General features: G+C 48.6%; 1 protein-coding gene across 2 annotated transcripts; it reads right to left on the bottom strand.

Moving 5' to 3' along the window:
- Window positions 1-287: 287 nt before the first annotated feature.
- On the bottom strand, window positions 288-14062 carry LOC109781144 (14-3-3-like protein GF14-A). 2 transcript variants are annotated; one of them, XM_020339749.4, is made up of 4 exons: window positions 13468-14062; window positions 13252-13374; window positions 701-817; window positions 288-617 (listed from the first exon to the last, which is right to left on the bottom strand). In XM_020339749.4, exons 1-4 carry the CDS (start codon window positions 13957-13959, stop codon window positions 561-563), a joined length of 789 nt encoding a protein of 262 aa, XP_020195338.1. In that variant the 5' UTR covers window positions 13960-14062; the 3' UTR covers window positions 288-560. The 2 variants fall into 2 exon arrangements, with proteins under 2 accessions (XP_020195338.1, XP_020195339.1); XM_020339750.4 differs by having other exon boundaries at window positions 288-614.
- Window positions 14063-15767: the final 1705 nt, after the last annotated feature.

The following is a 15767-nucleotide window of genomic DNA, read 5'->3' as shown; positions in this document are numbered from 1 at the left end:
AATTGTGGCTTTATTTATTTATTTTGCTTTTTGTGCTTCTTCTGCAAGTTGCACTGCTATGAAACTTGGTTTACTAGACTTTTAATAAAATAGCCGCATGCATTGTTCTGATGCAGAGGCCAGGGTCTTTCATCCTTTAAAAAACGTTTCCATTGCAACACACAGGCAAATTTCCTAGTATAATTTTCTTTTTAAATGCCGCCATGGGCTAGTCCTGGGTGGCCTCTTTTTTTTATGATGATTTAATTTGCACAGCCAATTCAAACTACAACCTAGCCCGAAAGAAATTTTGTTAAACACCGAACATGCATAGCTGTTTGATTATAGGAAGCAAGAGTTGACAACCCTCTGGTTCAAATCTGAAGGAAGCCGTGCATACACGAGCAGTATTCAAGTTGTAAAGTAAAATAATGCACGAGGACGGCGATGTATAACAATATAACGAAAGAAAGGGTAGGTAAAAGACCAAGCAACAAAGGACACACGAAAATGGTCCTTGTACAAGCATCATAACTACCCGAAGGTTAAGAGAGAAAGAGGGCAGTAGCTAGGACCCTTCACTACTGCTCATCCTCAGGCTTGCTTGAATCCCTCATTTCATCGCCAGCGTCATCCTGCTAACATAAATTATTGAGCATTATTTTAAAAAAATGTCTACTGCTATGTAAACATTTTTCCTTGTTACTAGTCAGTACACTACCTGCATATCAGAGGTCCACAAGGTGAGATTGTCACGGAGAAGTTGCATTATCAGGGTGCTGTCCTTGTAGGAATCTTCTCCGAGGGAATCCAGCTCAGCGATGGCTTCATCGAAGGCCTACAAGTATAAGAGAGTGTGATCACATGTCAAAAAGAAAACATGTGTTAAAAATTTGCAGAAAAGCTTTTACAGGACTAAGCAAACCGAACCTGAAGGGTATCAATTTATGACATAACAGACTTGGAAGAAAAATGCGTGCATCATTAGATTCATCACCTTAGTAAAATGTGCCTTGTGGAGTTGACTTGAGAGAATAAGATGCATGAAAAAAACTACAGATTTATTGTCTCCAGGCTTAACAAGTGGCCAGTCCAGACAGATGAGCATTATGCTACTGCACTACTTATTTATCTGAATCAAGCAGTTCATGTCATGACAGCAATCAAGCATGTGGATATCGTTTTCCCCAAAATGGCACCTTTTGAAACAGTACTTTGGTGGTCCCTCGCCTTTTAAGAGGATGTGACGCCATCCGCATTGACGTTTTTAAAGCCACGCCATACCGATTGCAGATGCCGTCAACTCGCGCTTGCAGATGTCGTCAACTCACTGGGGTGTATGCAGAAGAATAGCACGGCGGTAACAAGAGCAGTTGGTACCTCAGTAGTGGGTTGGGTTAGTAACTTAATATATAGTGGCACGACTGGTTTGAATCCCCAACACTACCTTTTTCTGTTTCTCTTCTCTTACAGTTTTTCCTTTTCTCTTGTCTCCACGTTTTTGTTTTCTCTTCTCTTAAGAGTTTTTCTTTTTCCTCTTCTCCCCACTGCATTTTCTTTTCTCTCTTGCAGACTACGTATAGTATAAAATGTAAACTATATCTCATGCAATAGAAGTACTCTTCTCTTACAGTTTTCCTTTTCTCTTCTCTCCACTTCGTTTTCATTTTCTCTTCTCTTACATTGTACCCTATATTATAAAAAGTAAACAATATCTCATATGTCATGAAATAAAAGCACATCATTGTTTTGCTTTTTTACCTACGATCTTCTCCTTCAACCCCTTTACTAGTTTTTTTTTTGTGTGCACACATCAACTCTTTAAAGACAATCCAATATAAAATAAAGAAATATTAAAGAAAGGAAAGAAATTTAGACTACTTATAGTATAAAAAGTGAACTAGCTTGCGTGGTAGTCACCTTTTTTGCATTTTTCCTTTAACTTTTGGATTTTCGTATATTTGTTTTTAAGGACGTGAATAACACTGACATTCCCTCATGTAGGCCAACCGAGCGAACTATCCTTCCTACAGCCAGGTAGGTAAGAACAAATTTTTGTTCGCTAAGAAAAACACTCCAAACGAATGCTACAGAATTCATGCGAAAACACATAAATTTGTCATGTTGTTGTGTAAATATTTGCCATGTTCTAGAGTAAAAAATGCCGTGTTGTACAAAAAGATTGTCCAAAAAATGCCATGCCGCAGCAGAGTAGTTGCAGTGCGTTTTCAGGTATTTGCCATGATCGAAGCATGAAGAATTGTCAGTCTACAAAAAAGAAAATGGTGAAATTGCCATGCTGACAGAAGGGAATCGTAAATCAACGGATAAGGTGAAAATTGCCATCCCGGATGTGCTGGCTCAGATTGCCATCCTGAGTGAACCATTCAATACTACTTGACTCTGCCTTCGTGCATGCATAGGTTTGAGCCAAGCACCACACATGACGAAGAGTGCAAGCACAAGAGTACTCCTGCCCATGAGTGAAGCGTGGAAGCGGCGACGGAGCAACAGAAGAATGGGTGAAATTTTGCACTACCGGACAGTTGACATAACGACCGGACAGTTCAGCCGGCGTCTACGCGAAGGCCGAAATCTTCTGTTGCCTGCGAGCAGAGTTTGGGCATGGCCCCTGTATCTTTTCCTTTTTGCCCAACTTACCTCTTCATGCCTTGGACCCATATATACCTCTTCCCCTCCTCCATTCTAGGGTTAGCTAAGATAGAACTCGAATCATAGAGCTTAGCTCATGTATCTCCCCTTGTGGGATTCCTCTCGAGGGAGGAAGGGTCAAGACTCCAAGGAGTTCAAGGCCACCTAAGGGTGTAGGCTCTTTGAGCACAAAGCCTCTATCCATGGAGAAGATTCCCCATGTGGAATTCAAGCCCTCCTTGTCTTAGGACATGGGGAAGAACTCTATCTTGTTCCATCTCTCTTGTGTATGATTTGGATCAAGAATATAGCTGTGTGTATCTTTTACTGCATCTATGTGTGTTGATTTGAGTTTTTCCCTTGTGTTTCCTCTTGATCCCCTCCATGTTCTTCGTGTTTTTCCTCAAATCCACCTCCAATTCGTTAAGATCAGGCCACCATAGGGTTTGCCTCGTATCGTTTGGTATGAGCAATGTTTCTACGATTTGGAGCCCTCACCCCTCTTATTTTGTTTTGTTCTTGTCCAATTTCGAAAATCCAAACAAAAGAGCCATACCCAAAAAAAATTGTGATTTGTTGGATTTCTTGAGATTTGGATCTCATGCAAAATTAGTTGATCTGCCTTCCTTTGCGTTCCCTGGCCGCATTTTTGTTCTTTTCCCCCTTCATTTTTTTACCATGAAATCACAATTTCCCACCTTCGAAAGTCAAAATTATGCCTTCTAAGGTACCACCAGATTGTCTGGTAGATTAGAACCACAGTCTGGTCAGACCACATTGTCCGGTCGCATAAAAGAATAGGTCAAGGACCGGACTGTTTTACTGTTGTTGCCATAACTTCCACATCGGAACTCCAATTTGACTTTTTTGGCTCATTTTGAAGTTATCAGTGTTTCCAAGGCCATCACCTAGGTTTCCACATAATTTGGCTAAGACAAATTTGGAGGAACTACATCAAAACCGTAACACCTCCACCAACCATCACTCGAGTCATTGTTTCATCACCCAAGTTACATTCGAGTGACCATTGGGTACCGTCTACATCGACAACCACCAAGATCGTCGCCAAGAACTTCATCATCGACGACAACAACTTCAACCTTCAAAACCACAACTGGAAGCAAGGTCGGTCCCATCAACTTCAACGAAGGTACAACTTCATCCTTTGAACCCACAACCAGAAGCAAGGCCGGTCCCCTTCGATTTCAATGAAGTTGTTGTGTTGACGAAGGTATCTCCATTCTGTCAAACACTTTGCCTTGCCTTGACATTACCCGTGTGAGCCCTACCATTCTTTGTGAATACCTTGTCCTATTGAGACATACACTTGATCGCCATAGTGACATCATCATATAGATTGCTATCTTAAGCATCCCTTAGTGAGATTTCATATCTACTTTGCACATCACTTTGGTATCTTGTGCACATGTTAGTTAAATCTCGTCACCGATAGTCTTGTATCTTTGATTTGGCACAAGCGAAACGCAAAGGGAGAAAAAGGTCCAAAAAAGGGAAAAAGAAGAAACATCAAAAGCTTATAAGCAAAAGAGAAAGAGCTAAGAGATACATGTGCAAGTATACATCATATTGTCGTCAAATATGTGAACCAATAAAATGGTGCCAAGTGACAAATCATTTGCCCTTTACGTGCAATCAAGCTAACGTCTCTCCTTGTGTTTGTGCAACACGAGATTAGTCTTCATTAGGCCAAATCTTGTATTCTCATTCCTTTGGTTGCACAAGCCCCATTATCTTTGTGTGTGTGTGTGTTCCTATTGTTTCCTTCCTCTACATTTGAGATCAACTTGCATACTTTGAGTTCGTTTGGATCTTGCCCAATCATTCATTTGGTCCGCTAACCTTACCGAGGCCTTGTAGGGAGCTGGTAGGTGTGCATTGGAGCACGTATCAACACAATTTTGTTCTATTGGTTCACATTGGACAATCTTTGATCCTTTTCATCCAAGGAGTAGAGAATGCAGAGTGGAGAAGGTAGCTTGATATTGTCCATTCCTTTAGCCACTTTACTATTTGCCCTAGTGCCATGATGTATAGGGAGAGTGGAGCAAACATCGATGGACACGCGGCGAAGCCTCAAAAACTTCATCGCCACCACTCTAGCGGAGAGTGCCACACAAGCAATAATGATGTTGGTGGCCATGGCGACTCAGCCAACAAGCACAATAAGTCAAGTACCTCTGCATCAAGAAGGTGCAAAGACAAGGGCCACCATCGAACTCATCGACAAGGCTAGCACCCTCCGACGACGTAGGGAGGGGAGGAGGTGGCTGGAGCTAGGGTTTCGCCCAGCCGCCGCCCACGGGAGTGACGAGCGGCGAGGGGAAAGGGGTCGGTATCTAGCGTTCTCACTTATGATTGTTGCTACTTGCTATGACCTATACCATGCATACACCATTTATCGTTGTCCATATTTTGTGCTAACGGTGGTGTGCAAGAGAAGAGATGCATCACGATGGATGATGCATTTGTGTACCATGCACACAAATTCTTCGATTTTTGGTGCATGTGTAGGTCTCAAGTACATGGTGAGTGTCCAATACCACACGACGATGCGATGTCTTTCCCATGGTGATGATGACCTTGATCCGATGACGGATCTTCCAAGGGGGTGATGTGGGGGTGATGCAGAGCATCCCATGGACATCACCATGTCAAGTGTCCCATCGTCAAGAGACACACGCAACATCTAATTCATACATGTAAAGGTGAATCTTCTCCTATATGCGTGTTTACTTGACAATCTCATGGATGATACACTACTTGACCCTCCTCCCTTGTGCATGCATAGGTTTGAGCGGAGCATCACACGAGTCTCCTATATGTGTGTTTACTTGACAATCTCATGGATGGTACACTACTTGACCCTCCTCCCTCGTGCATGCATAGGTTTGAGCGGAGCATCACACGAGACGAGGAGTGCAAGCACAAGAGTACCCCTACCCGTGAGGGAACCCTGGAAGTAGCAAGGGAAGATGGGGCAATGGAAGAAGGAGTGCAAGCCAAACAACCAGATAATCAGGTAACCGTCTGCGCGAAGGCTGAAACCTTTTGTTGCCATCGGACTGTCCGACCCCCTCACCAGACAGTCCGGTAGTGCTGCATGCGAGCAGAGTTTGTGCATGGCCCTTGTATCTCCCCTTTTTGCCCCTCACTTACTTGTCCATGCCTTGGACCTATATATACCCCTCGCACTCCTCCATTTTAGGGTTAGCTAAGATAGAACTGAAATCATAGAGCTTAGCTCATGTATCTCCCCTTACGGGATTCCTCTCGAGGGAGAAGACTCCATTAGAGTACAAGGCCACCTAAGGGTGAAGACTCCAAGGAGTTCAAGGCCACCTAAGGGTGTAGGCCCATTGAGCATTAGACCTCCATCCATGGAGAATTTTTTCCATGTGGAATTCAAGCCCTCCTTGTCGTAGGACGTGGGGAAGAACCCTATCTTGTTCCATCTCTCTCTTGTGGATGATTTGGGTCAAGGATCTATCTCTGTATATCTTTTATTGCATCTATGAGAGTTGATTTGTTTCCTCTTGATTCCCTCTGTGATCTTTGTGTTCTTCCTTAAATCCACCTCCAATTCGTGAAGATTGGGCCACCATAGGGTTTGCCCCGTATCAAACACCTTACAATCTAAGCTAATATATGGTTGTGAAATAAGTGGACAGGGTAGTTTATTATACCATATTGTAGTGCCAACTCTCTACTCCGTCAAACAAAAAAGATGACATCCACTAGATGCGCCAATCGCATATGACGTGACATCCTCCTAAAAACGCCAAAACGAATGGCCTGACTGAAGTGTTTTAAGTTTCAAAAGGGGCCACCGAGGGAAAATAATGCTAATAGTCACCTTTTGACGCATGAGGCAATTTGAGCCGGCATGCCATGGGTCACAACTACAACTAGTAAACTGTCACTAAAGAACGTGTCCCCTATTTGTTTCTCTTGATGGTCTTTCTTCACTAGTTGAGGAAGGAATATCAAATGTAACCCCGGTCAAGGTGTGTCGATGAGCGTCAGGCATATCGCACCTATTATTTGCAGACGGCACCTTACTATTCTTTGAGGCTAAACATGAGCAAGCAGTCCCAGTTAAAAATATTTTGAACAAGTATGCTTTGGCCACAAGTAAGCTAATGAATAACATTAAGTGCTCAATTACGTTTGGCTCCGCCTGCCCATTGGTTCAATAGATTGATATCCATGATACCCTAGGGATAGAGATAATTGGTTTTGAAGAACGGTACCTTGGCTTACCCACTACTGATGGACTTGGCTTACCCACTACTGATGGACGTATGGTGAGAGGCAAGTTTCAAAACTTTAAAGAAAAGTTGACCAGGAGATACTATTATGGGGCTGCCTGTCACAAGGTGGTAAGGAGGTTTTTATAAAATCCATAGCGCAGCCCATATGTGCATTCATCATGAGTGTCTTTAAGCTCCTGCTAGGCCTATGTGATGATGTAAACCAGATGGTTAGGAACTATTGGTGGGGCTCTGAGAAGGGAAAAAGAAAGGCTCTTTCTGAGACAACGACAACAACAAAGCCTTTAGGCCCAAACAAGTTGGGGTAGGCTGAGCTGAAACCCATAAGATCTCGCAACCAATTCATGGTTCTGGCACATGGATAGCAAGCTTCCACACACCCCTGTCCATGGCTAGTTCTTTGGTGATACTACGATCTCTCTTTACGGACTCCTCCCGTTAGTCAAAAACTCACTCCAGCATCCGCAAAGTCTAACCGAACTATCCTCGCTACTTCGTTGCTAGACAGACATGGCGGCTACTTGCATTCCCGGACAGACATGGCGGCTACTTGCATTTCCCCATGGCAGATTAGAGGACACCGTACTCTCAGGGAACCATTCATCTTCATGGCAAGGCATAGCTCATGGGCTTCAATTATTGAATAAGGGCTTGGTTTCGCGCATTGGAAATGGCACACAAGTTAGAATTTGGTGGGACAGATGGATTCCATGAAAGTATTCATAAAGTGATTTCACCAAAAGGAAGATGCAGACTTCATTGGGTCTTCATGGTAAGGCATAGCTCATGGGCTTCAATTATTGAATAAGGGCTTGGTTTCGCGCATTGGAAATGGCACACAAGTTAGAATTTGGTGGGACAGATGGATTCCATGAAAGTATTCATAAAGTGATTTCACCAAAAGGAAGATGCAGACTTCATTGGGTTTTCGAGCTAATGGACATCAATGGTGCTTGGGACACAAATATTGTTCGCCCGCTTGACACTGAGGAGATTTTGAAAATAAAAACTTGCTCCCGACACGCTGAAGTTTCATTGCTTGGGTAGGCGAAAAATCTGACAACTTTATGGTCCGGAGTGCACATCGGATGGCGTTGGAAGAGAAAAGTCACGCTGCTCAGAGTTCTTTAAGCTCCTCGCCCAGCGGCGACAGGTCTATGTGGAAGCGGGTCTGGGCAAGATTAGCACCACCAAAGGTCAAAGTTTTTGCCTGGAAACTTTCTTCAAATTTGCTGCCAACTTGGGACATTAAGCTCTCTAGGAACTTGGAAGTTAATGATGGTTGTCCATTATGTTCAGTTGATCGTGAGGACTCCTTTCATGCCATGTGCCGCTGTACTTTGGGTAGAGCCCTGTGGAAGGACATGTCGACCTCCTGGTCTTTACCGGATGTATCACGCTAGTCGAATACAGGACCTGAATGGATTTTCCACCTGCTATGTGACTTGACAAAAACCATGAGACTCAAGGTTCTAATGTTGTTTTGGAGAATATGGGTATGTACAAAATGAGACGCATGGGAAGGTTGTACCACTTGTTGATGTATCCAGAAGGTTTCTTTGCAGCTTTGTTTCCTTGATCCTCAACATCTCTCAAAACCATGAATATTGTTAGAAGGGAGAGGGGGATTTGGTGGAATAGTTTGATGTATTGCTTGAGCCTCGTGGGCATATATATACGAGTACATGATCTACTTGGAGTACAAGGCAAGCCAGAATATTTCCTAGTCTAACCTATGTTTCCTAATACAATCACATTACTCAACATCCCCCCGCAGTCACAACGGTAGCGACGCAGACGGTGAGACTGGAGAAGAATCCGAAGGCAAGCCGACAGACACCCCCCCCCCCACAGTCGTAACGGTCGACGCATCGCGGAGTCGTGGCTGGAGTGGAAACCAACGAGATTGCTCAAGCAGGCGGTAGCCCTTTGTGCCGTTTGTCGATGTAGCCAAGAGCGTGGGTGGTGGAGCCGTGGTCGAGGTAGCCATGCGAAGAATGCCGTGGTCGATGTCGAGTCAGGGTGGCCGGTGTCGAGGAAGTCGTCGTGGAGCCGCGGGCGCAAGGGGGCGCTGAGTTAGCATGGGCGCAGTGGTGTCGAAGTAGGGGTGCGCCGGGAAGAAAATGTTGTTGACGACGCGTCGCGGCGGGTTTGCCAAGCCCGGGAACACATCGTGGACGAAGGCACGCACCGGTGTTGCTAGCACCAGGCATGCGTAGACAGACGAAGACGAAGTTGACGAAGCGCCGACCAAGCTTGCCAGGCCCGGGGACACGTCGTGGATGAAGGCACGCATCGGTGTTACCAGCACCGGGCATGCGTAGACGAGGGACCTGCACAAGTTGTACGCCATGTCGGAGAAGTCGAAAGGGCCAGCAGAGAAGAACTCGACGACGATTGCGGCGTCCATCGGCGCGGGGCCGATGTCACCAACGGTGGTCGGAGTAGCAGAAGTGGTCGGGGTAGATGACGGCGACGCTGGCGACAGGCTGGTGCTTGGATGAAGACGAAGGGGGTGGACGGGCGGCGGCGACGGCTACGAAGGTAGCGGTGGCGGCGGCCAAAGAAGGGCGGCGGCGGCGGCGGCGTCCTGACGGCGGCGGTGGCGGCTAGGTTAGGAGTGCGGCGGCGGTGCTCAAAGTAGGCAAAGAACCCTGACAGCGTGACGAAGACCGGCGCGGACGGTGGCGTTCCCGCGCCAAGGGAGACGGCGCGGCGCATACCACGGGAGGTCGACGCGCGGTGACGGCGGAGTGGACCGCGGGCCGCGGCGCTACGGCCCGAAGGGGCGACGCAACGGTGGCAGGCGGGTCAGGGCGACGGCGGGAAGACCTCGGGGCGGCAGCAGGGACCGCGGGCCGCGACGCTGCGGCCCGAAGAGGCGACGCAACGGCGGTTCGCGAGTCGGTGCAGCCGCGGGGACGGCCTCGGGGCGGCGGCCCGCGGCGGGGACCGCGTATCGCGGCACTACGGCCAGAAGGGGCGACGCAGCGGCGACGCACGAGTCGATGCAGCCGCGAGGAGAACCACGGGGCGGCAGCGCAGCGGCGGCCCGATGCTCGATCGGCGGAGAGGCGCGCGGTACTCAGGACGATCTTCACGAGACCTGCGGAGGCGCGCGTCACCAACGGGCCAGGTTGGTCGCGCGGCGTAGAGGCGGATCGCGGCAGCGAGCGGGTGATCAAGCCAATCGCGCGTGAGGTCAGGGACGCCGCTCGGTGGAGTGGTGGCGGCGGAGTCCGGGATGAGGCCGGCGCCGACGGACGGCGTGGGACGTCGTGCGGACTAGCTTGTCAGCACCGGCACCTGGGTTGCCAAAGCAGCGCCGCCGCCCGGGCAACAAGGCCGAGCGACCAACGTAGCAGCGGGGCCCAAGCTGAGGTAGTCGACGAGTCTGATGCAGTCAGCCCGACGCAGTCGAGGACGAGGCCGGTAAGGTAGACCGCCGGGCCGCCGTGCAGACACGATGAAGGAGGGTGACGTGGATCGATGGGCGGGCCGGTGCGCAAGCGATGGCTATGATTGGCCGTCGCATGGCGTGAGGCCACCGGGTTGGGGCGATGCAGGTGTCCCGGTCAGAGCAGGGCGGTGACGGCCGGCGCATGGCGACGGGCGGAGCGACGCGCGGACGGCGGCTGGCCCGGACAAACCTCCTCGGCGCGCGTGGCCGCCGGGTCAGAGGAGAGGCCGGCTGGTCGCGTCGGGTCAGAGTAGAGGCGCACGGGGGTCGACGGCGGCGACGGACGACGCAAACCGATCAAGATTAGATCGGAAAACGAAAAAGAAAACCACCTATCAAAACGACCGGCAAGAGAGCGAAAAAAACCCGGAGCAAGGGCTCGGGAAAAATACTCTCTAGGGCAGCCGGCCAACACGGCCGGCGGACAAACCCTAGGTACGGGCGGCGCGGCCCCCAGCGGCGGTCATGGAGGCCGACCGCCCCGGGGGCGGCGCGCCGGTGCGGAAGGGGGGGCGCCGCGCCGGTGCGGAAGCGGCGGCGGCTTGGGTTTGGATCGTGATTAGGCTGATACCATGTTAGAAGGGAGAGAGGGATTTGGTGGAATAGTTTGATGTATTGCTTGAGCCTCGTGGGCATATATATACGAGTACATGATCTACTTGGAGTACAAGGCAAGCCAGAATATTTCCTAGCCTAACCTATATTTCCTAATACAATCACGTTACTCAACAAATATGATCTAGTGAAAGGGAAGGGCGTTCTGGACGAATGCGAAGCACCTGGGCTCGCTGTGGCACATCCTGCTGCTTCGCTCATAGAACTCAAAATGGGAACCTCCGGATGTTGGTTGGATTAAGTTAAATACAAATGGACCGTATCTGCCCACGGAGGGTTCAGCGGCAACCCATAGGGTGCTCAGAGACTCAAGTGGAGCGATCATATTTACAGCATGCCGCAACCTAATCAAATGTGATAATGCCCTTGAGTTAGAACTGTCAACAATCTCTCAAGGTGTATCTTTAGCTCTACAATGGAGTAATCTGCTTATCAATGTAGAATCGGGCTGACTTGACTCTTGAGACCGTCAACTTGTTGAGAAGCAAGAAAATTGGTAGGTCAAAGAAACTGAAACTCAATCCCGAGATATGCCAGCCAGAATGCCGCAGGCTTGGAAGGAGGTAACGTGAGGCAGGGTTGACAGATTATCCAACCCCGAGCAATCTTAGCTTTTCTATTCCTCCTAGCTTCCGAAATTCTGATCTGCACCTCGGATTCGCAATAGCGGCAAAGAAAAAGGAAGGGGCGGGTTGGCCTTCACTTTTTGAGACTTTGGCCCCGTTTGATAACAAAGTATTTCCTAAGTATTCTCAAAATACTACAGTTTTTTATTACTGTAGTTTTATTTACAAAGGATTGTTTGGCTGCCTCTAAAAAACTGTGATTTTAATACTGCAGCTTTTGCCAAACCACAGTATTTTCTCTGTATATAAAAAAGAACCCCATACCTCTTTTTAAAAAACTGAGCAGCCGAAAAGAAGGGTCAGATGGAGCTTAGGCAATAGGCAGGGTGCAAGTACAAATTGTCTCAGCTGAGGTCTGTTAGTTGTTCATTACCTGCGGCTGCAGTACTTGAACACTCTGCTTCTTTCATCAGTGCTGGCAAAAAACTGACATTGGAATTTTTCTCTCTTCCTTGATGTCTATATGATGATTCAAAGGATGTTTTCATCACATTTACTAGGTGGTAAATGTTTTGTTTGATTTTCATAGACCGGCTGTGTGTGGTGCTTATGCTACACAGAAGAATGTTTGAGCCAAAATCTATATGTTCGATTCATGTGCCCTCTCCTTGCAAATGTCTTGTATGAAGGTTTTTAAGTACCTCAGATTGCTCAAAGGTCATCTGCTAATTACTCCGCCGCCGTCACTGCCGATCATCATTAGTCTAATCGATCCATATATTCTAGTACCACGATGGCTAGCTAGCTTCGAATGCATGCATGGCTAACGGCTAGCCAGGAAATTTTACAGCGTTTTGTGACGTAGCCAAACAAGTAGTCTGTATCGTGAATACTTCAAAAAACTTTGTTATATTAAAACAATGGTATTTTGTACCTACATGCTAAATTATTGTAGTTTTTGATACTTTGGTTTTTATAGTACTTTGCTATCAAACAGGGCTTTCCTCTAACTTTCTTGATCCGGGAGATCCAAAGGAAACTACTTGAACGGATACTAGTATTACTCATATACGTCGCACTCAAAACAATTTAAGCCATTCTATGGCAAGTTATTGTAGAGTTTAGAGCCGCACGGCTGTTTGGTTAGGTTCAGGACCTGATGAGGTCAAAAAACTTTGTGAATCTGATTGTAACCCTACTGTTTGAGTAATACAAGTATCTCCCCGCAAAAAAAAAAACTGAGCATGTCTACAACTAATGACCAAATATGCAAAGCAGCTGAATATTGCCAAAAGTGATTGTAACTGAAGAACATTCTACTACCTAAGCAGCGCAAAAATCTACAACTATTTCACATGAAACTTAATAATATATATGCGGATGCAAACAATTAGAATATGTCCACTCCCTAAGCTGCACAAGAATCTACTTCATATGAAAATGAAAAATATTGTATATGCGGATGCAAAGAACTATTCCCTCCGTCCCATAATATAAGACGATTTTTGACTCTACAATGTCTTACATTATGGGTCGGAGGGAGTAGGAAAAAAGAGGCTGAGTGCATTGGAGAAGAGGAAAAAAGAGGAAAAACAAATCGTGCTCTAGCATCTTCTGCGACTGATCTGTGCCAATTTATAGAACTGCCCAAACTTGCTCAGAAGGTGAGAAAGTAACAGCAAAGTACCTGTTTGGCGAGCGAGCACGCACGATCAGGCGAGTTGAGGATCTCATAGTAGAACACGGAGAAGTTGAGCGCGAGGCCCAGTCTGATGGGGTGAGTCGGTGGCAGCTCCTTCATGGCTATGTCCTAGAGCAAGGAACCACCCAAGATCCCAAAAAAAAAAAAGTCAAACCGCTCATCAGAGGAAGGGAGAAAAGCTAGTTAAAGATAGGGGGATACCTGAGCGGCCTGGTAGGCACCGAGGGTGGAGTCAGCGGCATCCTTGCGCTCGGCGGCCGACTTGAACTCCGCGAGGTAGCGATGGTAGTCTCCCTTCATCTTCAGGTAGAATACCTTGGCGTCGACGGCGACGGCGGCGGGGACTAAGCGTTCGTCGAGGAGACGGAGGATCCCCGCGCAGATGTTGGAGAGCTCGGCCTCGACAAGTGCGCGGTACCCGCGCGCCGCGGCGGCGTGCCCCGCCGCTCCGCGCCCTTCCTCCTTCTGCTCGATGGAGGACACGATGCGCCAGGAAGCACGACGCGCCCCAATGACGTTCTTGTACGCGACTGAGAGCAGGTTCCTCTCCTCGACGGTGAGCTCGCCGGTCCCCGCCGCCGCCACGACCTTCTCCATGAACTCGACCATCTCCTCGTACCGCTCGGCCTGCTCCGCCAGCTTCGCCATGTAGACCATCTCCTCCCTCGTTCCCGCTGCCGCTGCCGTTGCCATCGCTGTCGACGATCTGGTGTGTGCGCGTGGGCGTGTGGCTGTGGCTGTTGCTGTTTCTCGGCGGAGTGGGTGGGTGCAGGAGGGGAAGTGGGGAGGAGGAGCGGCTGCGGTTTTAAAACGAGGGGAGGGGAGGGGAGGGGAGAGCATCTACAACCGGACCCCACTTCCCCCAAAACGTTCGCGTGTGGCTGTTGCGGTTTCTCACCGGAGTGCGGGTCAGGGCAGTACCGGGGAAAATGGAGACCGGGTGCAAAGTGAGAAAATGGGCCCTCGTCATCCCATCCCATCCCATTGTTATATTGTGAGCTAAGCTAAAATAGAGCCTTCTTCGGTTTTCGCATGGTTTTCCTTTAATTAACCGGGTAATTCTCTTCTGCTTAATTAATCGATGAGGCTTTTGTCTCTGTTTCGAAAAAAAAATAGAGCCTTCTGAGGGCACAAGCATTCTCGATTGTCGGATTGAGTGTCCAAATGAATCCGGACCGTCGGATCTTCAGATGGCTTGATCTGTGTCGTTGGATCGACTTTGATGTGAAAATCAATGAATAGTGTTGTTTCGTTTTTACTTTCAATTTTTTTCTTTGGCTCGCTGACTGGTGGGCCGAGCGGTGGGCGGTCTGCTACTGACACTGACTGCAAAGCACTGCACGATCGGTGTTCGTCCATATGAGTGCGAGGGTCGTGCCACCGCCAGTAAAATCCGGTGGCCGCCGAGGTTAATTTTGACTTTTGTCAACCTAGGAGAGGGGTGCCGATAGGGCACCGACCGCATCATCCTCTCTTCGTCTCCTCACTTCCCCCATTCTCTCCTCGTTCCCCTAACCCTAGCTTTTTTCTACGTCGTCGCCACCACCCGTCCTCCCGCCCCCTAGCGCCGCCACCATGCCTTCTATCCTCCCGTCACTCACCACCACCGGCCCTCCTCGTCCCTGCCTTCGGTTGCGATGCTTCTGTCCCGTCGAGCTCACCGCCCCCGCCCTGGGCCTCGAAGCGTCGCCGGGAGGAGCAAGCGGACGCTGCCGCTCGCGCGCCATCGCCATCGCCTGGAGGAGGCTCGCGTGATGGTCGCCGGCGCGCATCCTCTCCGTCGGCAGAGGTTGAATTCGCGTCCCTTTTCCATCCATCTCATCTCTCTCTGCCCCTTTCGTTGTTGCTCCCCTCGCTCATGTACAGGCGCGGGCGCATTTTGGTCGGAGCTGAGCTCCCGGCCGTGGCCGCCGTGGCCATGGGAGCTGCTCCCCCCGCTGCTGTACAGGCGCGGGCACCCACACGCACACATGCTTCCCTCGCTCCTGGAAGCCAAGCGGGGCCTTAATCGCAAATTAATTTACCTCAACAATTGTTATGTGTGCATCTAGATCCACCCCGACATCATGTCTTCTCACAACAAGGTTCTTAGATTTGGTGGTGGCTTCGCAGGCTCCGATGACAAGCCAAATCACCTCTTCAGTCCATCTGTCTTCTCAAGGGGGGCGCATGTCACTTGTTTCAGTGAGGACCTGCACGACGTCACGCTCCATTTCCAGATCATAAGCTTATCTAAATAGGTATATAACCACAAGGTTTCACTTGTAACTTATTGCCAAGATACTCACAACTCACAAGGTTTGATGGGGCTTCCAAGCAAACTGAAGTCATCTAAGTTCGTTCTGAAATGTGAACAATGTTTGGTTGGTGACTCTTGTCTACAGTTTTAGAGTTATTTGTGTCGTGCTGACTGGCTAAAAATTCCATTGTTTGTGTTGAGCTCTGTTGAAAACTATCTAATTGAGAGACATAGCTTGGTTTGTGTTCCCTGTTCCTCACTT

This window comes from Aegilops tauschii, chromosome 7 (assembly GCF_002575655.3).
Source record: "Aegilops tauschii subsp. strangulata cultivar AL8/78 chromosome 7, Aet v6.0, whole genome shotgun sequence".
NCBI classification, from domain to species: domain Eukaryota; kingdom Viridiplantae; phylum Streptophyta; class Magnoliopsida; order Poales; family Poaceae; genus Aegilops; species Aegilops tauschii.
The sequence above is the reverse complement of the archived record's forward strand: the minus strand, read 5'-3'. Positions and strand labels throughout refer to the sequence as shown.